General features: G+C 35.7%; 1 protein-coding gene across 7 annotated transcripts in view; it reads right to left on the bottom strand.

The window, feature by feature from the left end:
• Nucleotides 1-25,366, bottom strand: part of GDAP2 (ganglioside induced differentiation associated protein 2) — a 71,469-nt gene that overhangs the window by 11,956 nt on the left and 34,147 nt on the right. For 4 of the 7 annotated variants that reach the window (XM_070607667.1, XM_070607668.1, XM_008526616.2 and 1 more), the window contains exons 8-12: nucleotides 24,964-25,117; nucleotides 14,986-15,062; nucleotides 14,078-14,154; nucleotides 11,071-11,210; nucleotides 9,254-9,308 (exon numbers count right to left, since the gene is read on the bottom strand). In XM_070607667.1, the coding sequence (XP_070463768.1) occupies nucleotides 9,254-9,308; nucleotides 11,071-11,210; nucleotides 14,078-14,154; nucleotides 14,986-15,062; nucleotides 24,964-25,117 (503 nt within the window). The remainder of the gene's footprint in view (nucleotides 1-9,253; nucleotides 9,309-11,070; nucleotides 11,211-14,077; nucleotides 14,155-14,985; nucleotides 15,063-24,963; nucleotides 25,118-25,366) is intronic. The other 3 variants (XM_070607670.1, XM_070607669.1, XM_008526618.2) reach the window with 1 other exon arrangement.

Raw genomic sequence — 25,366 nt, 5'->3', positions numbered from 1 at the left:
ACTTGGCTTTGCTAGAATAGAGTTAATTTAAATCAAACACTTAATTACATACCTCAAATCAGTTTTTTACATCACATTTTTTTAAAGCACATGCTATTATATATCTAATTGACACAAACTTCTGAAAAATAGATTAGTGAAAATTCCAGACTAGGAGCTCTACAACCAGCTACAGAGGTAGCTGGTAAACTACTAAGAGCTTTGGAGAGACCATGGAGATATCAGAGATTCTAGAAAGAGCTGAAGAAAATAAGGAGACTGTGTTAGGATGATACAAGAATGTATTAGAAGATACATTTGTGCAAGGAGTTAAACATCTACTGGCCCTCTAATATGTCCATTCTGCACAGCTGTAGATGATTGAGGGTAACAATGATATGGGCATTCCTCTAAAGCGGGCTTAGATTCTGGCAGAAACAGGATTATATGCACAAGAATAACAACTACCTAAGGCAAAATGTAATCAGTACTATGAATGGCCCAAAGAAACACATGAATACCTATTATATGCATGCAGCTGTGATACTTGGAAAAGGTATGGAATTACAGAGCTACAAGAGACTACCCAGGGAATTTCTGTGCCACTGTCTCTTACCTCGGGACCTTTTTACATGCTTTTCTAGTCTTGACATTCTTTTCCTTAATTCTTTGCCTAGCCAATTGTCCTTCGGAGTTCAGATCAGAATTCACCTCAGTGAGGAAGCTTTCTTTGACCACTCTCCACTCAAAGCTGCAAAAGGAGCTTCCTTCTAAGTGTTCCAACATACTGTTTACTCATATTATTGCATAATTAACATTCTGTACTGTATTATCTGATTCTCTAAATAGACTGTAAACTCCCCAATTTGGAGACTGTCTTATTCAATATCATTTCACAGGGTCTAATTAATGCTTAACACATAAAGTAAGGAATTCAGTACGTGTTGAAAGAACTAGCAAATGGAGAAATAAAAGTTTCTGGAATTATTACTTTATTAGGGATGATCTAATATTCCTTCATTTCACAATAAAAATAAATTGTACTTCAATCTGGGCCTCAGTTTCTTCATCTATAAAATGAGCAAGTAAGACTTAAATGATTTTTAAGGTCCCTCTTAATCATACAATTCTATGAAGGGACTCTTGACTATGCTACACCATACTGACGTGGAGGTGGTAGCGGCGGTAAATTCAAAGAAAGTTGGGTTGGGAAGGAACAGGCAGTGATTTTAGGCAAACGATCTTTGAAAGAGAAACACACTTCTCTGGGGCGTTTTCTCTCATTACCTCCTTTACATCGTCCAGGTATCAGCAAGAGAAAACTACTCAAGTAGACAGAAGTGGAAACGCAGTTAAAAGTTTTCTGTTCACAGAGACTCAAGAGCATTGTCTTCACTTTTCCCCATTTTAGTTTTACATATCTTAGCTTTTAATTTTCAATTATTTATAACACAAATCATAAATACACATTTTTTTTGGTAAACTTGCATTACTCAGTATCTACTATTTTAAAAAACTGAAGAAAATCAAAAATTTGAAAAAGGACTGCTGTGATATTTTGTGAACGTTAGAAATTATTTCATTCAATTATTCACAAACGGAAAGCCAAGAACACAAAATCACAAAACAATATAAACCAGGAAAACATTGTTTGCACACATGTGCACTCAAGTAATCTCCTAGAGCCAGAATCAACAGTGGGTTTAAATTCTACTAGTTTGCATTCTATTAGTAAACTTCAAAGAAGAAAAAGAGCAGTGATTTATACGAGTAGTTAACTTATTATCACAATTTATTTATCCACTTTGGGTGGAGTGGTCTGGAAAAGATCTGAGGAGTATGGAAATCAAAACAGTGTGATTCGATTGCTTTATTATCCCTCGATTTCATCTCCTTATTTTATAACTACAAACACTCCATTTACAGTTTTTGGCTTAATATAAAATAATGGTGGATTTCATTACACATGGGTTTTATTCTCTCAATCCTACCTCATTTCCCCATCCCAAACTATTACAGAAAGTAACATAAATGGTTTTCACTTTATACATCAGGTCTTTAGCCTTTGCCCAACCTGCCATTTGCACTGACATCTCTCTGAAGCAATTCCAATGGTGTGACAGCCAAGGCTAATGGCTCCAACACTGACATTTCTGGTAATGTTTATCCACTGACGTCACAGGAAGGATAGCTATTTATTGACTCTCTAGTGAGGGGGAGTAGGGGTTAAAGTCAGATCTTAGCAAACACTGGCTACATATTCGCATAAGTCTGGTACAAAGGAACACTCTTCTTACAAGTCTGAATTTGTGAGAAAGGTAAAACAAAAAATGTTTTTTCCATCAAAAAAATTATGAAAATGTTCAAACATTCACTAAAGGTGAAATAATTTTACAGTGAACCAGTATAGCCACCATTCAGACAACTGTTAACATTTTCTTTATGTTTTCTTTATCACATACCTATCCATCCCTCTAACCATCTATTAATCCACCTTACTTTTTTGCTGCATTTCAAAGTATCCTGCAGACATCATTAAATTTTCCCCAAATACGATATTCAGATATTTAACTAGAGTTCAACGTCTGTTCAGTTTGTTATAAATTTACATTTGATGAAATGCACAGATTTCAAGTGCACTTTTGCTGTTTAGACAAATGCACACACTTGTATAAGCAAAACTCCTATTAAGATATAAAACATTTTCAGCACCCCAGAAAGTTCCATCATGCTCCTCTTCCCTCATGCCCTTCTCCTCAAAGGCAAACACTGTTTTTTGTTTTTTGTTTTTTTTTTACCATGGATTAGTTTTGCCTGCTCTAGGATCTCATATAAATGGAATCATACAGTATGACTCTCTTATGTAAGGCTTCTTTCACTCAGCATAATGTTTTTAAGATTATTCCATGCTGTTGTATCAGTAGCAGGTTCTCTTTTATTGCCAAGAAATATTCAATTACAAGAATATACCAGAGTTTAATATTCGTAAGCCTATTGATGGACACCTGGGCTGTTTCCAGTCTTTGGCTGCTATGCCTAAAGCTGCTATGAACATTCTTGTAGAAGTCTTTCTACGTGCATATGTTTTCATTTCACTTGGGTAAATCTCTAGCAGTGGAACTGCTGGGTCACAGACTAGGGATATATTTAATTTATAAGAAATTGTTATAATTTTTTTCAAAGCAGTTGCACAATTTCCCATTCTCACTTATGAGGTAGGAAAATTCAGTTGCTCCACTTCATTGGCAATATTTGGCATTGCCAGTTTTTTAAATCTTAGCATTCTGGTGACAGTGTAGTGCTATCTCATTGCAGTTTTTCAAAAAACAGTAACTAAGATATAACTGACATACAATAAACTGCACATATTTAAAGTATACAGTTTGATAAGTTCTGACATGTATACACCCATGAAACCATCATCACAATCAAGAAAATGAACATACCCACCACTCCCAAAGGTTCTCAGGGCCCTCTGTAACTCTTCCCTCCCACCTCTCCTCCCTGTCCACAGGTAACCACTGCTCTGCTTTCTGCAATTATACATTAGTTTATATTCCCTAGAATTTTATATGAATGAAATCATACAGTATGTACACATTTTTTTGTCTGGCTTCTTTTTCAGTATAATTATTTTGAGACTCATTCATGTTATTGCATATATCAATAGGTCATTCTCTTTTACTGCTTAGTAGTTTCTATTGTATCGATACATCACAGGTTGGTTTTCACTTCCTCCAGTGATGGGCATATGGGTTGTTTTTAGTTTTTGTCTATAACAAATAAAGCTGCTATTAGCATTTGTGCACAAGTCTTTGTATGGATATATTTTCATTTGTGTTGGGTAAATACCTAGGAGTGGAATGGCTGGATCACATAGTAGGTATAAGTTTAACTCTTTAAATGAATTGCCCAATTGTGTCCCAAAGATTCTGTAACGTTTTATATTTTGATCAGCACTGTAGGAGAGTTCCAGTTCTTCCACATTCTCACCAATATTTGGTATGGACAGTCTTCTAAATTTTAGCCATAATGATAGCTCATTTTGGTTTAATTTGCACTTTCCTAATGAGTAATCACACTGAACATCTTTTCATGTGCTTATTTGCCATCTGTATATCCTCTGTGGTGAAGCGTCTGCACACATCTTTTGCCCATTTCTAAATTGAGTTGTTTCTTTATTATTGATTTTTGAGATTTCTTCATATATTCTAAAGACAAGTCCTGTATCAGATAAATGCTTTATTAAAAAAGATTTTTCTCTCAGGCTGTGGCTTGTCTTCTCATTCTCTTAATTATTTTTAAAAGGGCAGAAGTTTTAATTTTGATGAAGTCCAATTTCTCTTATGAATCATGTTTTTGGTGGTGTATCTAAAAAAATCTTTGCTTTACTCAAGGTTACAAAGCTTTTTCTCCTTCATTTTCTTCCAGAAGTTTAACAGTCTTACATTTTACATTTAGGTCTTTGATCCATTTTCAGTTAATTTTTGTATGTGATACAAAATATGGGTCAAAGTTCATTTTTTTTGTGTGTGGACATCCAATTGTTCCCGTATGGTTTGTTGAACAGACTATCCTTTTTCCATGGATCTGACTTTGCACTTTTGTAAACAATCAGTTATCCAGAGCCAGCCCTGATGGCTTAGCGGTTAAAGTTTGGCATGCTCTGCTTCAGCAGCCTAGGTTTGGTTTCCAGGTGTGGAACTACACCACTTGCCTGTCAGTAGCCATGCTATGGTAGTGGCTCACCTAAAACAGGAAGCTTGGCAACAGATGCTAGCTCAGGGTGAATCTTTCCCAGCAAAAAAAAAAAAAAGGAAAATCTCTGTAAATCATGTCTATAGATTTACAAAACAGACTAGGAATAAAAAAGAAAAATCAGTTATCTATATATACACGAGTCTAATTTCTGGATTCTCTATTCTGATCCACTGATCTGTCTGTGCTGATACCTCACTGTCTTGAGCACTGTAGCTTTAGAACAAGCTTGGAAAGCAGGGAGTGTTGGTCCTTCAACTTTGTTCTTCTTTTCCAAAGTTGGTTTGGCTATTTTAGATTCTTTGGATTTTGCTACAAAAAAGCTTGCTGAAATTTTGGTTGGGAATGAATTGAATTGATAGATTTAGTAAGAACTGACAATTTACAACATTAAGTCTTCCAATCCACAAATACAGTATATATCTCGATTTATTTAGGACTCCTTTAATTTCTCTCATCAATGTTTTGCAGTATACACCACTTGTACAGTATACAAGTCTTTCACATCTTTTGTCATATTTATCCCTAAGAATTTAATATTTTTGATGCTAGTGAAAATTACATTGCTTTTAAAATTTCAATTTGACTGTCTGCTGCTAATGTATACAACTAATTTTTGAATATTGATCTTAAATCCCGAAACCTTGATAAAACTTACTCATTAGTAGCTTTTCTGAGGATACCATAGGGTTTTCTACATAGATAATCATGTCATCTGTGAATAAAGACAGTTTTATTTACTCCTTTCTAAATCTAGATGCATTTCATTTCTTTTTCTTGCCATATTACACTGTCTAGAACCCCCAGGACAATACTGAATAGAAGTGGGGAATACAGACATTCTTGCAAAGACATACTAAAGACCAAGCTAATTATTCTGTTTGTCTCCAATAAAGAAAAAATTTCAGTAGCTATTGGATGAACAAAAAATAAATGAATGATGAGATTTTGGGAAACAGTCAAGTACTACTTCCTTAAGTGCTATAGAAAGAAAAAATCAGCCACCCACGGAGCATAACAAAATAGTGGGAAAGTTAATAATATACATTATCTGATAAGACCATGTAATCAGAACTTAACTGAACAAAGAGTAGAAAAAGCCCTTCGTGTGACTGTTCTCACACTATGCTTCTGTTGTTGCTTCCTTAGCTTGGCCAAGCAGTGTTCCCATAAGCATTTAATTAGCACTTACTGTGCTGTTCTAACACGGAGGGACCAAATGGAAATTTGCAAGTTTTAAAAGAATTACTTAAAATACTTCATGCAAATTTTAAAAATGGTATTTGGAAGAGAAACTCAACAATTCTCTAACAATGAGCAATCCCAAAGTGGAAAACATTCTCTCACTGATGTCTTCATTCATCTCTTAATTATGAAGCATAACAAGGATTTTACACTACTTATCTTACTTAATTTCTCTACAGTGTTTTAAAATAATGACTATTTCTACTGTCTTTGATGTTTTCCCATCCACTGGCTCCCACAGCATTAGCCAATCTTGGTTCTCCTGCTGATTTTTAGATTACTTCTTCTTGGTCTCCTTCCCTGATCTCAGGGCTGTGTCTTTAGTTGTCCTCTTTCTTCTACGTCTCTCTGTGATTTTATTCATTAACACATTTAAAGAGTTAAAGCTCTATTTACTTAATGGTGACTCAAATTTATATCCTAAACAATGATCCCTACATCTTATGACACCTGGGAGTCATGATGACACAGTCCTTTCTCTCACCCCTACTCATCTAATGAATCACTAAATCCTGGGTTGTTATGCCCAGATAAGTCAGTTTTTCTCCAAACCCCACTGATATATTCAGATTTTTTTTTTTTTTTGCCTAGACCAGGGCAGGCAAACTTTTGCAAAGGTCCCTATTGTAAATATTTTAGGCTTCTTATATTAACATTGTAAGAAAATTTCACTAGACAGGCCTGAAGGCACTAGGAACAGTGCTATACTGGAGGCAGCATAATGTGAATATTGATTAGGAGGAAGCTGTATCCTTTCAGGTAAAAGATGATGGTAGGATGAACTAAAGTAGGGGCAGTGGGACTAAAGACACAGGCATGGATTTGGACAATAGTAAGCACACAGAATTGACGCAATATGGTGAGAGGTGAGGTAGAGAAGGGATCCAAGGATGCCTCCCTGTTTCCTGGGTAGGCAGTGGTCCCATTTACTGAGATAGGGAATATAAAAAGCAGTTTGTGGGGAGGGAAGCGAGTGGGGAGGAAGACACAAGTAGTTCTGTTTTAAAAATGTTGAACTTCTGGGGTCTGTAAGACATCTAAGTGAAGATATATAGCAGTTTAACATGCAGGTCTAAACACAGGAATGATGATAATGATGACAATGAAGACAGTTAACATTTACCGAGTGTTTATTATATGTTAGGTAATGTTTTAAGCATCTTACATGTATTAACTAATTTCATTCTTCCAACAGCCCTACAAGGTAGCTACTATTATTATTCCCATTTTATAGAAAATGAAATTAAGCACAGAGAGGTTAGATAACTTGCCTGAGATGATAAGTTGGTAATTGGAGGAGCTGGGAAGAGAACCTAAATTACCTGAATCTCAAACCCATACTTTTAAACATTAGGCTTTACTACCTCCCGAGACACATATTTGGGAATTGCATACATTCTGGAGAGTTGTTGAAGACACAGGAATGAAAATAGGTACAGAATGAAAGAAGAGGGCAAAGGATTTGGGAATCCTAGCACTCAAAGGATGAGCACAGAAAGAGGGGACTGCAAAGGAGACTGAGGAGTATCTAGAAGCAGGAGAAAAACTAGGCAAGGTAAGTGTCAGAGAAGCCAAGAAACAGTGTTTCAAGGAAGAAGTGATCAACTGCGTTTAAGGCTGTAGGGAAAACAGGTCATAAAAAGACAGAAAAGTGTCTGCTGGATTTAGTAACACAGAGATTATTAGTGATTTTGGTGTGAGCAGTTTTAGTTGCTATAGTCAAAGTAATTTAAGGCGTATAAAAAATGGAGATGGTGAGCACAGAACATAGATTACACTAAAAAAAATCTGGTTGTAAAGGGCAGAAGTGGAAGCTTTAGCATGTTTAAAAGTTGAAGAGTTAAATCTGGAAAAATGGGAGAGGAGAAAGGATAATTGCCGCAGAGAGGTTCCTGAGGAAATGGAAATACACTGTGTAGTTAAGAGTGCAGGCTCTAGACTAAAATGCCTGGATTCAAATCTACCCTTTGCTACTTATTAGTTGCCTATCTTAGAAAAGTTATTTAATCTCCCTAAGCATTAATTTCATTGTCTGTAAAATGGGAATAATACTACTAAGTCATAGATATATTATAAGGGTTAAATGAGATAACGCATGGAAGAACTGGCACATAGTAAATGCTGAGAAAACATTAGCTATTGTTATTACTATGGGATCCAGAGCACAAGTAGAGACTGCCCTTCATTAAGAAGAAACACATTTTTGTCACAGAGAAAAAGGAGGCAATGATAGGAATACATGGCAGGTAAGTTTGGGGTGGGAAGGAAAAGACAGGGACTTCCTTATTGATGTTTTCTACGTTCTTGGTTAAGAACAAGGCAAGGCCGTTTGTTGGAGTGAGGAGCTGCTGGGGGAACAGGAGAGCAGAGAGCCCTGCTGGGAAGTGGTCCAGTGAAATATCAAAAGACCTCTACCAGTGAAAGCCCCGTGAGTCTGCGGAGGAGCCCAGATTCACACAGCTCCCTGATTTCTCCATCAGTGCTCAGCAACTCACATACGGAAGGGAAGAAAGCAGAATGATGGAATATCTCCAAATCAGGTTTTGATGGGCAAGTGTGATGAAAGGATGAGAAGTCATAGGGTATTTTAGGCATTAACAAGAGCGATTGAAGTGATGGAACACGAATTTCAGGTTGGACAGCAAAGAAAATAAAAACAAAAAAAAGATGACATTTTCAGAAAAAGTAAAAGGACCAAAGGACTAGATGTCTTGATGTAGTCAAGATGTAGGATTAGATATGAGGGATATAACTGTGAGCAAAATAGCTATAGTCTAGCTCTCACGAATCTTGCAGGCTGACATATAAGGTAGAAAATTAAACAAGTAATCAGAATTAAAAATAAAACGATGATAGAAGACTATGAAATCTTAAGGGGGTACAATGTAGGAGTACCTACTAGTTGCAGGATTGGTTAGGGAAGGTTTTCTATAGAAAGTAATTGTTAAGCTGAGATCTGAAGGACAAACAGGAGTTAGCCATGAGCAGAGGAGGGAAAAGATATTCTGTACCAACAGCATGAGCAAAGCCCAGATGAACAATGAGCACAAAGAGGCTAGGACTGAGAGGCTAACAGCTTGTAACGGTTGCCTACAAAGATACTGGAGTTACATCAAAACATTATAACCCCAACACGAGATTACTTAAAAAGGAAGGGTAAACAAAAAAATAAGCAGTCACAATGGTGAAAGCAAGAATTAAGATGTTGAAGTATATTTTAACATGCTGTGCACTTAAGTTCAAGATTTAGCTAAAAAGAAAAATACTGTACCTTTGAACGAAATGTTGGATGAACAAAATAAACAGCCTTCAAATTCCTCTTGTACCTGATTCAAAATAAAAAAAAAGTATCAGTTTAAGTCATGCCTAAAACCAGTCACCATTATGGACAATTAATTCTTTGCTTGTGTATATAAATACATTCACAGAGGAAAAAAAAATTCTTGTAATCAGCTCTAGTTTACATATTGAATTTTAGGTGAAATGTCAAAAATAACTTGGAGAACATTTTATTATTTAAAATACCTGTTTTATAGGAGATAATAAGTGTTTCTCTTGGCTATGATAGAACCACCTACCAGTAGAACAAAGTAAAATTATATTTAACAAAAAAATGTATACCACTTTTTTATATGACGCTAGAGTCTCTTGGATCAGGTTATGAATTAAACAACAGTAAATCACTTAAAATTATAGCAAAAATTAGAAACTGAAAGTTTCAATGGTCATATTACAATAATAAATATAGAGTTTACTATGTCCCAGAAATTGTACAAGGCTGTAGACTTAATTCTCATAACAATTCTATGAGCTAAGTACTAACATTGTCTCTATTTTAACCTTCCCAAAGTCCCCCAGCTATCAAGTGGTAGAGCCATAAATTGAACGTAGGCAATATGGCTCCAGAATCCTGCTCTTATCCACTATGCTGTCTACTCTCTCCAGATGTGACTGAAATTATTTCAACAGCCTATTAGTCACTACTGGGTCACATAAGGTTAATTGGAGAGGACCTCAGAGAAATAATACAAACTCTTCATTTCACAGTTGAGGCCTGTTCAAAGTTAAAGAGCTGGTTAGTGGTAGAGGCAGAATTACAGTGGAGTGAAGCTTCCTTACACTTATAACCCACATTTGGAGCAAGCTAAAAAGGTGTCTACTAGGTAATAAGAACTTTAATATTCCTAATTAAGAAGAGATTTAATGGGAAGAGAGAAAGATAGTTGGAAATTTATGGTAATTTGTCTTCTTTGTAAACTAATTGTAATACCGATTTTTCAATGCAATCCATAAAGATAATGTGATGCTACCAATAACAAAACAGCTACCATGAGGACAGAGTGCTACTTTTGCTTAGGAAACCTATTAATGAGAAAAAAATTTAAAGTAGAACATTCTATCTTTGCTGTGGGGGGTGGGGGGGGTGTCATATATACTCCGGTTAAAATTTTCATTATCCCTTCAAGGGAAGTATGGTTTAATGAAAGTAACTTTCTGGCTCCAACTTGGTAGCCTGGGTTCAAGTCCAAGTTCTGCATTTACTGTTGTGAGACCTTGGGCAGTATAGTTCACCTTTCTGAATGTCCATATTTTCCCTTCTTTCAAATGTAGACGATATCTACATTTATCTATCTACAGATAGGACAAAGTAAATTCATATTTGACAAACTTATTGTGTGTCACTTTTTAATATGACACTAGAATCTGTGGGATCAGATTATGAATCAACAAACTCATGGGTCACTAGATCAAATGAAATAATGTTAATAAATATATTTTGATAAGTGTAACACATCTTATAAACCGAAGGTAGTATTTTTGTTATTTTATGTACAAAGATTGATAAAATGACCCCAAACCTTTTTCAAGGTGTTTAAAACCAGGAAAAAGTTTACATATGAACTTACTCAAATGCAAAATAAGCTGCAGTTAAGGAGGGTCTCCTATTATTAAAATACTTATGCATGATAAATATCTTTGTTACATGAAATATCCTTTCAAAGAATACATAGCAATGTTTGCTATTGCTTAATATTAAGAGAGAAAGAAGCTATTTCCCCCCCTTCATAATCTATAAAAATAACTAACTTGACATCAACAACGTCGTAGAGTTTCTTCAGGAAGTCAGAGTCCAGGTGATTGTATTCGCTGGTCAGTGTATGAAAATATACTAATACATATTCCTTCACAGCAATGTGATCCATTACATGGATAAAATATAAGAGAGCCTAGGAGAAAAAGAGCAGCAAAGGTAAAGATGATTTTGCATGGTAGTCTACTTCACAGAGGCCAAGAGATAGGAAAAACTCAGAAGATTTATCTAATCTATGCCCTGGGCACTGCAGATGGACATCTCAGACCAATAAGTTCAATTCTCTATAAAAGATCTTCAGGGGCCAGCCCTGTGGTTAAGTTCGTGCACTCTGCTTTGGCGGCCCAAGGTTTCGCCAGTTCGGATCCTGGGCAAGGACCTAGCACCGCTCATCAAGCCATGCTGAGGCAGCGTCGCATGAAGCAGAACTAGAAGGACCTACGGCTAGAATATACAACTATGTACTGGGGGGCTTTGGGGAGAAGAAGCAGCAGCAAAAAAACATCTCCAGGAAGGTCAATCATGCCAGTGTTTAATACTTTTTATAAATGCTACAGTAGGATCCCTTTTTGCCATGTTCTAAGTGATGGAGAACAATCAGTCCCCAGCCTCTCAAATAACTCTTCATATACTCAAGAGTTCTTTGGTCAACTACCAGGTTCTCCCTCCCTAGGATAATGATATCAAAATCATTATAAGTAGAATTTCTAGACTTTTAATTATTCTTGAAGTTTCTGCTTGAATTCAATGAAAGTCTTTGCAGTCTCTACTGAGATAAAGACTCATGGCTCTCATGGAATGAAGAATTACTATAAAAGGTCATTATAAGTGATGCCTTACATGGTTCATTTTGAGGGGTAATTTTCTTGGCATCTTTAATGTTGATCTGAATGAGGAAAATGAGAACAGATTTAGTCAGCCGAGAGTAATGGGCTGGGTAGCATTTCTAGGGCTCTGAAAGACTCAAATTCAATGTGACCCAGACTGGTTAGAGAAATATTCCATTACAAGAAGGATGAAATTTAAGAGAAACATTAAACACAAAGCAGAGATACAATATGAGCCGGGCCAGTGTGATCCAGTGGTGAAGCCAAAAACAGTGACAAAGAGGAAGATAAGAGATAACAACTGAAGGATTACTATCAAACAGGCTGTTGCCTAATTCCTCCTCAGGGGGGTCCCTGGCATCAATAGCGGGATTAACATGGATTAGGATCCAACTGCTGCCAGGGCAGACAGAGAAGGGCACTAAGAAAACACAGTGTCTTTCCAGTTGCTACCTGGTTTGGACTTCACAATATAGTTCATTATTTTATATGAAATGATATATCATGAATACCCAAAACACCATGAAAGTGCACACCAAAATCAAATGCTGTGATTTGTTTTTATTGGTATCAATCACATTATTAATGAGGAGAAGGTCATACGGACTATTAATAACACAAAACAAATGAACACAAATAGAAAGTAACGATATAATTCGTATCACTTGAGTTTTTCGGGTTGTGTGTGTGTGTGTGTGTGTGTGTGTGTGTGTGTGTGTGTGTGTATCTTTATTATTATTTTTGCTCTTAGCAGATTGCTTCTGGTTCTCTGTCTATCCACTCTCCACGGCCTCCCCAGGGCAATTAAGATACTCATTTTCAGCTTCAACTTCCCCATTTTTAACTTAAATTTTTTTTCATTATAAAGAAGTATAGCCACATGACAGAAAAATATAGAAAACAAATTCTCCCCAAAACCATGAAATCTGTTTTGAGATATTTACTTCCAGTTTTTACCTTTCTGCTTAAAAACAAACAAAAATTAAGGTCAGTGTATATACAATTTAATGTATCATGTTTTCTCCAATTGATACATCATAAACCATTCTCTATAGTACATACCTCTACAACCATAATTTTTAAGGGTGACAGAACATTCCACTTGTGGATGCATAATAATCACCTATTAGGAATTTAAGTTACAATTTTGTGTTACAAATGAGCCTGTGAGTAACATGCTAGGGCCAGTGCTTTCACAATTTCTTTTACCCAAACACCAGTGACCAGGAGTCTAAGGACTTACCCAGAAGCAATTATCTGCTTGCACTACTGTTTTACCTTAAAATTCTGTGTCACTTTTACACTTTTAAGTATGTAATTTTTTTACTATGGTTAAGAATCACTGATTAGTTAAGGCGATTCTCCTCCTTTGCTGTCAGTTTCTAATAAAACTGATGTTCTAGGAAGATCTTCACATTTATCCCGTGGATTCACTTGTCTCTTGCCTGAGTATTACATTTTGGGTAGTTTCAGGGCCTATAGCTACTTTCACACTTCAGATTATTTCCTTAGTAAAAGTTCTCAGGAATGGAATTACTGAGTCAATGGATGTAACCATTTTTATAGTTTCAATTCATCTTTGATGACAATGATTATTATTTAAAAGTTCTGGCTAATTCCGAAGGTGAAAAAAGATATCTCATTTTAATTCACTTTTTTGGGACTACTAATCAGCTTGAATATTTTCTTATTTGTATTTACCAGTAACACCATTTCTTCTTTTATGAATCATCTAGTTCTGTCCTTTGTCTCCAAATGAAGGGATTATGGACTCATGACATCTCGGGTTAACTACATCTCTGGTTTCTTCTCTTCAGATAGATACTCAAGAGTAAATTTTTCTTTTTTCAAGAAAGGCAGAATTTGATGGTTAGTACAATTATAACACAGAATGATTCCAACCAAAACTTGCCAGTTACGTCATATCCTAAACAAAGCAGCTGTGTTTTTGGAGATCATATTATGGCATTCCAGTATTGCTGCTTCTCCTATAGAGCAAAACCAAACCCTTAACTTACGGAAATGATACGAGCTGACTTGCAGAACTAGGGCTCCTGCTCTGCCAGAGATATACGATTCTGCCTCATCTCATATTCCAAGCCCTGATTCCAAATTCATATCCTACTTATTTTTTAAATCAACATTACTTGTAAAACAGAGCCTTTTTAGGGCTTACCTTGTCCATATCTATTAACGTTACAGGAATGTTTCTTCCAACTACCACCATCACTGTGCGACCACAGTTATCGACACCTACAAACAAGAAAAATAATCAGCACCCAGAAACTTTATTCCAAGAGTCTGATTGGTCCTGGGCACTGACCTTACAAAAATATTCTACACAAATGCAAAAGATTGAAAACCAGGAACACAAATTTTTCAAATTTCATCTTCAGATTTCTTTTACTATGTGGAAAACACTTTTTTTTCCTTCTAGCTTCATGAGGTTTTGGTGACTGTCCTTAGTTTTACGATAAGGCCTCTTACAGGTTTTAAATCAGAGACAGGCAAAGGTATGGTTTCAGGGCAAAGATCTTTTTATAACAGCTTTTTGTTCAAGCTTACTACAACTTTTAATAACATTAGCAATCCTAGAAAAACTAAATGAAATTCAAATCTGAAAAATTAACAAGTACTGTCTGAAAAAGAAATATAATGGAGAAAGTGAGAATCTGAGAACTTTCACTGTTACATATTTATGTCATAAATGCCATGTCATTATGTCATGTGTCATTATGTCATAACACCATATGACATATATGTCACCATTATACATTTATGTAAGGTTTGAATTTTGTATAGCAAGTACACGGTATTTTTAAAAGCAGAAAAAAAATTTAAAAGATAAGAAAAAGGACATTAAGAAGAAATGAAGCAGGCCAATGTAGAACTACAAGTTGAAAATTTTATAGGTTGAAATATTCTTTTTAACATCTTGACGATGAGCAAAAACTATCTTCATTAGCACAACATTTTATTCATAGATAAAATGGACAAAAATCAGAGAAAAATGAAGTCTCTAATAGCATGCAAGGTAGCCTCCTTAATTAGTAAGAGAATAAGTTATCATATCTTTAAGCTCACCTGTTTGGTATAAGGCTTTTAGAGAAGCAATATCAGACAGATCCTCAGATCTTGCTTGACATAACCAGCGATTATAACTAGAGAAATAAAGGATACAATTATTATAATAAACCTTTATAAACTAAATTTACAAACTAGACCTGTTTTTATCTTTCCCTGTTCCTAAAGAATAATGTTTTATTGTAAAGTGGAAGGAGTTAAAGAGGCTGTTACACAATGCACAGTCTCTACTACGTGTTATCGATAAAGTAAACACGAGTTACTGAGAAAGGAATGTGTTCATATTACATGATTAAAAAAATCTTATGATCACATGAAGACTACTCATATAAATGGCAAAGATACCAAGTACTCAAACTACCATTGTCTTTTTTTTTAAAGATTGGCACCTGAGCTAACATCTGTTGCCAATCTTCTTTTTCTTCTTCTTCTCCCCGAAGCCCTGCAGTACACAGTTGTATATTATAGGTGTGGTCCTTCTGGTTGTGCTATGTGGGATGCTGCCTCAGCATGACCTGATGAGCGGTGCCATGTCTATGCCCAGGATCTGAACAGGTGAAACCCTGGGCCACCGGAGTAGAGTGCATGAACTTAACCACTCACCCACAGGGCCGGCCCCTACCATTGTTTTTCAATACTATTATTTTCCTTTACCAAGAAAAATGCAAATAGAGAAAGTCTAAAGCAACAGTAATTCTCAAAAACAGATGTTCATTCAAAAAAGATTTACTGATGGTTTACTATATGATAGGAATTGAGAATGATACAGTGAATGGACAATAGTCAGTACCCTCAAGGAGTTTACTTTCGGATGGAAAACAGGTAAGTGTACATGTTATGTGGGACCACAAAGAAACTAGGTAATTTTATCTGGGATGTCCAGGTTTATTTAAAGACTGGCTAATCAAACCAGTTGTACTGATACACCATATACCAGATCACAGGGACTGTAGTCTGGCTTTGGCTAAGAGGATATTCAAGCTGGAAGAGATGTTGAAGACGTCAAAGAAGGGAAATGATCTACAAAAGGCCAAGTTAATCTTAGAGTTTCCAGCCAATTAATGGCAGAGTTGAATCTGAAGCTGCACTCAGGTCTCCAGATTTCTGGAGAGGTCAGTACTTTTTCTACTATTGCATACTGCTTTCTTAAAATTCAAAGTGCCACCTACTTGACTGTGAAAAATGCTTTCAAGGTACCTAAATGTACGCAATGCAACTCTGAAGTATCTAGGTCACATATGGCAACATCCCATAACACAAAAAATGTAAACCAGGAGAGGGGAGACTTGGGTTCTGATCTTCTCATTTTCTGTGCAACCTTAATAAAGTTGTTTCACCTCTATGTGAGGTCCATAGAGTTTCCTCATCTGCAAAATAGTGTTTATGTAGGACACTTTTCAGCTATAAAGTACAATAACACAACTAAGGATATTTAATAGGAAGTCTATTACATATTGATGATAATCAACAAGTGATATGCCTGCTAGTTTCACAGGAATTGTTATTGCTTGTGAAAAACACACTTGGTATTGCACAGTGCTATAGTTTGCCTTTTTAAATGCGGAAACTTGCCTACCTATGCAAATCGAAAAGTCAAAGACAATAGCTTTTAATTTTGGTAAAGATATAATTTGCAAGTCAAGAAAAGACCACTGGTTATTGTAGTTCTCCCTATTCATATGCACTATTCCATATTTTCACACAGAGTCATTTTCTAGTTTATTTACACTAAATCCTCAATGGTACTGTTTTCTAATTGTTTTAAGGTTAAGCCACCTCCACAATGAGACTAAAGAGAATAATATATCTTAAATCTCGTATGAGCACCACAGATCCTAGCACAAAACCTGTAACAGGAATTCAGTAAATACCTGTTAATTTCTATACTACTCTATTCACGTATTTTTTAGCTCATTTTTTAAAGATTTATTGCATAAATGCAATGCCTGCATCATAACAGCGACTCAAGTCCTTGTTGTATTAAATAATAAACATGAGTATTATTCAAGGCATTTTGGGGCCTGAGAAGAATAATAAAACGCCATTGGCTTCAAAGAGTTTAAAGTATATATATGAGACAGACACATGAAAAACACAATTAACTTTATAATGAGACAGAATGAGACAAGCAACGTAACAGATGTCCAAATACGCTATCCGTCAAGTATGTATGCTGAGGGGGACTGGTGGGGTCGGGGTGGTAGTGGAGCGAGGGAGAGTGAAGGGAAGGTGCAGACCTGTTTTAGAACTAACTGCTCCCTTCTTTGTACCACGAAGACTAGCACAAGGCTTCACCCAGTTATTGCTACGTTGGCTTCTACTCTGTTAGACCACAAGATAGGGAATATGTCTTACTTGTTTCTATATTTCCAGAAAATCTCTAGGGTAGTTCCTGATACTCAGTAATTCTGTGTTCAATAAACTCTGAAAAAAAAAATTTTTTTAACTGGAACTCAGGTGCACAAAACAGAATTAATCACCATTGGTTTAAAACACTTTCATCACTGGTACACGCATGATTCTCTTTAAAAATCTGGTTGTCTAATTAGTTATTTTTAGTGAAGTAATAAGCACTCCAGAACCTACCACCCAAAACAAGTTAGTACCCTCACAACAAACATGGTCACTCCCCTCCAATTCCAGCCTCTGCCTCTCTCTACCCATCATCTGGAATCTCAGGTTGATCTTTTTCTTGCTTTCTTCTTTATACCATTCTAATTCATCTGTATGTATTCCTTAAAAAATTATTGGTTGTTTTTAACTATTCAAAAAAGAAAAGTTCATCATGCTGTAGCAACCTTTTGGGTGTTACCTTTTTGACTTATTATATTGCTAAGATTCACCTATATTATTGGATGTCAACACTGTTCATTCATTTTGACTACTATGTATAATGTATTTATACTATACGAAAACTATAGCTTTTTTCATCCACTCTCATATTCATGGGCACTTGTGCTATTTCCAGTTTTTGCTACCATGAATAGTGCCACGATTAACTTATTTTACGTGTCTCCTGGTATTTGTCTGCATGATTTCTCTTGGGTAGATACCTAGAAGTGGAAGTGCTAGGTTATACGGTATGTTCAGTTTTAGGAGAAAAGGCCAAACCTCTTCCAAAGTGTTGTTAACAATTTATACTTCTACAAGCAATAAATAGGAGATCCTGTGAATCCACATCGTCTTCAACACTTGGTATTAGCAGATGTTTTAACTTTTACCAATCAACTAGGTTTGAAACGGCATCTCATTTCTGTCACTAATGATGTTGAGACCCTGTTAATGTTTACTGGCCGTGTTTTCCTCTTCTGGGAGATGCCTGTTCATACTGTATGTCCACTTTTCTATTGGGCTGTTTGTTCTTTTGTCACTTATTTGTAGGGGTTCTTTATATTCTTGATACTAATCATTTGCCAGTTGTGTGTACTATGGTACTCCCATTCTGTAACTTGCTGTTCACATAAGCTTCACTGCTCCACATTCTAAAGTTCTTAATTTTAATATAGTCAAAACTATTTTTTCTCTTTATGCTTTTTATATCTTCTTTAAGAAACCTGTCCTTTCTTCAAGGTATGAAAGATACTAACCTATAACTTTTATGAGTTTTTTTTTTAATTTAAGTCCTTAGTCTGTCTAAATCAATTTTAGTGCATGGTGTGAACTCAGAAATAGTATAAACTCTAAATGTTTTTATCCCTGATGTGTGATTAACAATTTGAGATCCCAGGATAGACTTGGTTGGCAAAATCCATATGAACATGTTTATGGGGAGAAAGTTTATAGCTCACATCAGATTCTCAAAGGCTTTATGATTCAAAAAAGGTTCAGAATCACCACTAAGACACTGGTGCTGTCCCAGTTTCTAAGGACCTTGAGATGAATTCCAATACAACAATTCATGACTGCAATTTCACCTGGTTTCTTCTTTATTCTAATTTAGTCTTCTCCATTCCCACTATAGATTGCCTAAATTTAATCTGATTATATAGTTACATTTTCTCTTTTTTTAAATCAGTATTTGGGGGGAGGGAATAAAAGCAAAAGATATTATTAGCTTTATCTCCTCATGCAATAGAGAAACAATGCTTTTCTTGTTTTCCTCATTTATTCAAAGAATGTTTTAAATTTTCCACTATATCTTATAAACTGCACCTCATTTTTTGTTGTAGTTTCTGTGTTTTATTTCAGTAAAGACATGCAATCTTTCATTTCAATCCACCAATCAAAACAAAAGCTAAAAAAGGAAAATTTCAACTCAAAATGGTTTCTTGTTTTTCTAGAGCTTATTCTAAATAAACAAATTTCTATTACTTGATGTGTGAAATATAATAATCATAGGTAAACAGTCACACAAAAATGTCATAAACTCAGCAAAAGTAGCAACTACAGTGCTCTAAAAACAGAAATACTGAATAGGTAATTTCTCAATAGGCTGCAATCAACTCAGGTTGGATGTTGTCCTCACAAAGCTAACATACGGCAATTTCTTCCAGTTAATCAATTACCAACCACCTGCAAGCCAAACATTAAATGAAGAAAATTTAAGCTAAATTACTCTTAAAAGACCAATAACTAACCCGTTTGTATACAACCAATTGCCCGGGAATAATTTTGGCTTTGGAATTAACAGAAACTTTTCCTGACTTCGTGCAACTGCCCCACACTGGCCTTGGTTAAGACCCTTGTTATATAACCTTATTGCACCCTGTAACTTAAATGAATTATTCAAATCAGAATTAGTTTAACATTTCTCTCCTCTGCAAGACCCTAAGCTGCATGAGGAGCTCCATGAGAGAGCTGTATCTGTCTTGCGTATCACTTTATTACGTTTGTAGCACAACACCTGGCACATGAGTAAGGGCTCAATAAATACTTAATAATGAATAAGATAAAGTTTTTACTGTGAAAAATGACATAAGAGTTAAAGGCAACTGGATCTTAAGCCAACCAAAGAACACTAATGAAAAATAATAAAAGTGACTGCAAAATAATTTTGAGTTTTAAAAACTATAACTTTGAAAAAGAATATCTAGTTTGCTTCCTAATCTTTGCAAGCAAGCCAACTTCTATCTTATGATACACCCAAATCAGTGTCACAACTGGATAGACCTGGAAATATTAATCAAGAATTTAACATGCCCAATTTTTTTAGATGTTAAAAGGAATTATTACAAAGAGATACTGATGTGGCAAGGCAATGCTATGAAAGGAATGATCTAATCCTACAGCCAATCCATGTAATCTTTAATTTTGTTACTGATGGAAGAATTGAAGCCTTTCAAAAAGAGATATTACTAACTAAAGACCGACTTACTTCAAGATAAAAACATTTATCATTTGCTTAACCTGATCAACTAATATAATCAACAGAAACCAAATTCAATATGTATAAATAAAAACCTGATTTAAAAAGAGTAAGAGAAATAAATTTTTAAAACTACAACTTGCAATCTTAAACATTCAGCATGAGGCAGAGTACACACGTGACTTACAGCTCTGTAATATCATAAACACCTAAACAATTGGTCACCAATTCTCAAACTTCTCGGTCTCAGGACCCTTGTATGTTTTTAGAAATTATTGTGGACCCTAAAGACTTTTTGTTTATGTCAGTTCTATCTATCAATATTTACCATATTAGAAATAAAAACAGAAAACAATTTTACATAATTAATTAAAAAACAATAAAAAACCTATTACATGAACATAAATAAGTTTTTATGAAAAAAGCTACATTTAGGGAGAAGAGTCACACACTCACATTTTTGCAAATCTCTTAAATTTCTGCTAGATTCTCACATCTCCTTCTGCATTTAATCTACTGCAATATCACATATTAAGTAGCAAATCTCTTAAATTTCTGCTAGATTCTCACATCTCCTTCTGCATTTAATCTACTGCAATATCACATATTAAGTAGCCTCTGGAAAACTTCACTGAACACTGGTCAGAATGAGAATGAAAAGGGCACATAGTCTTAGTAACAACAGAAAAATACTTTTAGTCTCAGAGCCTCCCTGAAAGGGTCTCATGGTCCCCAGACCACACTTTCGAGCTGCTGTTATTACTCTGAAGTATTCTGCAATATAGATAGAAGACCTCATCTTTAAGCATTTCAGACACTGGGCACCTAAATGGGAAATCTGGAAATCTTTTGATTCAAGTGTGGTTTATCACTCAAGGGAACTGAGTAGCAGAGATACCAAGCATTTGTTTCTTGTTTCAGGCTTTGGGAGCCAGAGGCGGTGCTGTTCTCCACGTGTGCAACTACACGTTGACTAGATGTGCACAATAACCTGACTGCTGTTCAGAACATACCCCTGACAACTGAAAGTAGTGTGGCTCACTCGTGAATTTCCAGAAGTGAGGGACTACTTTATTTATGTCTGCATATTTCAGTATCTAGAATGTTATCTTGTACAGAGTAAATATCCAATGTTTCCTGAAGTGAATGGAGATTGTCAACTGTGTAACAAATCTGAATCTCAACATCAAGGCCTTCTACCAATAAGAAGGACAATGCTTTAGATCCTGTATTCATATTCCTTCCTAGAAGTTACCCCTTTGCTGAGGACTCCTTTCCAGAAAGCCATGGACTTAGCGAATAAAGATTCACTTTAATACTGGCTTAAACTAGTCATTACAAAGTGAAACAAATCTCATTAAAAAGAGAGAGACACAGACAAGTACAAAGTCCAAACACAAAGATAAAAAATTCTAGATTATCTGTGCCACTCATGGAGAAATGGAAAAGGTATGTGGAGGGGGTGCGTGAGACAGAAGACAAGAGAAGAGAAGAGAAGCAAAGTGAAGCAGCTGACTGATTTGAGAAAGGTGCTAACAATGCAGTTCCTTGTATATGAATACAGAAGACTCTAGTCCTCCAACTTCTCCAGTTGATTTGTGTAAGTGGGCTGAAGACGGAGCTAGAGAAGGGAGATATGCTGCAGCAGCCACTTTGAAGGCTCCTCCTCAATTAGCTGTAACTCTGGGCAAGACACTCTTGGAGATCAATTTACCCTCTGTAAAGTAAAAGAAGTCAGACTAGATCAGCGATTTAGGGCAGAAAAGAATCATCTAAGAAACTTTAGAAGGAAGATTCCTGAGTCCTTCCCACAGAGGTTCTGATTCAGGAAGTTTGGTGTGGCGCCTACAAATTTTTAGCAAGTACCCCTCTAATGCCTATAGACTGTGTGCTCCGCTTTGGAAAACTCTATCAGATGATTATCAAAATTTCTTCCAACTAAAAGTACTGGTGAGAGACCACAGACCAGTGGTGCTCAAAGTGTGGTCCGCCGTCCCGAGACTTTTTCAGGGGATTTGAAAGATCAAAACTATTCATAATAATACTGAAATATCATTTGTCTTTTTCACCGTGTTGATGTTTGCACTGATGGTGCAAAAGCAACTGCTGGGTAAAACTCCTAGTGTCTTAGCATGAATCAAGGCAGAGGCACCACATTTTACTCGTAGTCATTGTGTTCTTCATTGCCAAATACAGAAAAAAAAGAGCCAGTTTCATTTAAGAATGTCTTTGATAAGGAGGTAAAAATTATTCATTTTATGAAATCAACCCTTGGGAACACATCTTTATAAATATTAACGTGTCACAAAATGAGAAAAGCACATAAAGCACTTCTGCATACCGAAGTATGAGGTTGTCTTGAAGAAAAGCAATGTGTGTTTGACTTTCAAGCTGAACTAGTTGCTGTTTTTCATGGAACACCATTTTTCTTCGAACAATGACCGGCAGACAAACTTTCATTATTCAACATGAGTATTTGGCAGATGTTTTCTCAAAAACAAATAAACTTACCTTGTCATTTCAAGAAAAACAACCAAGAGTATTTGATGCCAGTGATAAAACTTGAGACTTAAAAAATATATGTAATTTTGGAAAATTTGCATCCATTACCAGCAGCTTATAGTTCCTAATACTTAAAGACTTTTCTGATGAGATCAGTGGTGATTTTAACAATTATTTTTTGATACTATGTAATGAAATGTGTCAATATTTGGAAGACCTGAATAATTCAGTGAATCAATATTTTCTAAAAGACCAATGTATCATGCTATAAATTTATGTTATAAATTCCTATTATAAAATCTATTCAAAGTGCAAGACAAAACAACACATTTTAATACAACAGAATACAAAAATTCATGAATATGGTTTGAGATTGCACATTACAACTAAACTTTAAGAAACTACCATTTATCAAGTTATGATATAATATCACAGAAGAATATCCCCAATTATTTGCAAAGGCTATTTCCCTTTTCTAACTATGTAACTGAGGTCAAATTTTCCTCACATACTTCACCCAGAACAACTTATTGCAACAGTTTAAATGCTGATATGAGAATCCAGCTGTCTTCTATTAAGCCAAATGTTAATAGGCTTGCAAAAATGTAAAACAGTGCCATTCTTCTCACTAATCTTTTTTAAAGTTATTTTCGCAAAAACATAATAGGTTATTTTTAAACGAATTAATAAGACATTTCTCATATGATAAATATTGGTCGGTATAACCCATGTGAACAAAAGCTCTCTGGGGTCCTCAACAATTTTTAAGTGTGCAAAGGGGACCTGAGACCAAATAGTTTGAGAACCACTGCCCTAGACCAAAAGAGGTACCCAAACCTAGCAGTGCATGAATCATGATGTGAAAAAGTTTTAATATATATATGGATGCCAAAGTCTCAGTTAGGGGAGGGAGAGCCCAGTCACTGTATTCAAAAAAAAAAAACCTTTGCCAGATGATTCTTACACATGGCCACACATGGTTTAGAAACCATGGAAACTATCATTTAATTATGATTGCCTTTGGAAAAAGCTGTTCATTGGTGCCCCCTAGTGGTTAATTTGCTTTGCTTCTAAAAACATCATCAGAATAAAGTGAAAACTAGGAACTCAGGAGACACAAAACTCTAATCCTCTAAGGGACTCCAGAGATTATCTAGTCTAACTCCCACTTTACAGATGGAGACCAACAACAACCACACATCATTACACTACAGTGCGATAAATGCTATCCTGTGATTTGGTTAAGTACAGGGTGTGAAAAAAGCATACAGGAGAAGAAGGGATCTCTTCCAGACTTCTATTCCAACTATTCCAACTTACAAGATAGGTTTCCAGAGGCAACTGCTTCTAAGCTGAAACCTGGAGAATGGGCAGGAATTGAAGGATGAGAGTATTCTAAAGGGATGGCAAGTACCAAAGCTCACAGGTAAAACAGACTACGATTTGCTCAGTATTGAAGAGAACAGCAGTGACCAATTTTAAGAGCCTGCTAAGTACCAGGTGCTGTGCTAAGCTCATTACATTATCTTATTTAACGCTCACAACAACCCTATGAGATGTTACCCCCTCAACCAACCCTATAAGGAAATGGATAATCTTAACCATTTTACAGTTTATGATTTTTTCTTTCCTTTAAAAGTTTTTGAAAAGCAGTTAGCTCTGAGGACTGTTAATCCTTGGAAAAGCTTACCCATGTCTTAAAAGATTTATTCAGAATTGCTTTACGAAACATCTGAAAAAATGGAATGTTCTTATAAGGTCTTTGGGATAAGTCAGGGAGGAATAAAACTCTTTTAAATTTAATAAAACAGTAGATTATGCTTTAATTATAAATATATTAAAGTTAAATAAAAACTTTGTAACCCTGTCCTCCCCTTTCCCTAGTTTCTACCTTTAGAATATAACCTCAACCAGAGGCACTGCAGAAGGAACAGGAGCCCTGAAATCAGGCATCATCTGAACACTGGCTTCATCACACATTAACTGTGACCACTGATAAATTCTTTTACTTTGAGTCTCTGCAACTACAAAATGGAAACAATCTCTTCCTCACTGGATTGTTATAAAGAATAAATTAGAACACATTCTATGTGGGTCATTCAGCAGATGTAAGGCCCTTTCTTGTCTCCCCTGCCCTTACACGTCCATCAGTCCAAAGGAGTTTGCCTTACTTTCTTTGATGCTGCTTCTGCAGGGCTGCCTCTGATAACTGCCCCTGAAGGATCAGTCTTCTTTGCTTATCAATATCTCCTTCCATTCGAGCAAAAGCATGAGAGCCAATGAAAGAGAGATCAACACCCAAGCCTTCATCCTCTTCATGGTGGTCTGTAACAAAAATACTATCAATAGAGATCTCATGACGAAACTTGACAGAAAATGCTACAAATAGATTGTGAATGCTGCAATAGGGATGACTGTGAGGTAACTCCAAAGACTGGGGTTAGGGTTATGTTTTGAGAATGAAACTGAAATCAGATTCAGGCATTTGAAGAACTGAAATAATGAAAGAAACCACCGTCCACGTGTGACAGAAGTTCTAGGAATATATGAAATCAAATCAAGGTGACCTGGGTG

Source organism: Equus przewalskii, unplaced genomic scaffold (genome assembly GCF_037783145.1).
Source record: "Equus przewalskii isolate Varuska unplaced genomic scaffold, EquPr2 ChrUn-13, whole genome shotgun sequence".
In the NCBI taxonomy this organism is placed as follows: Eukaryota; Metazoa; Chordata; class Mammalia; order Perissodactyla; family Equidae; genus Equus; species Equus przewalskii.
This window is presented reverse-complemented; position numbering and strand designations above follow the sequence as displayed.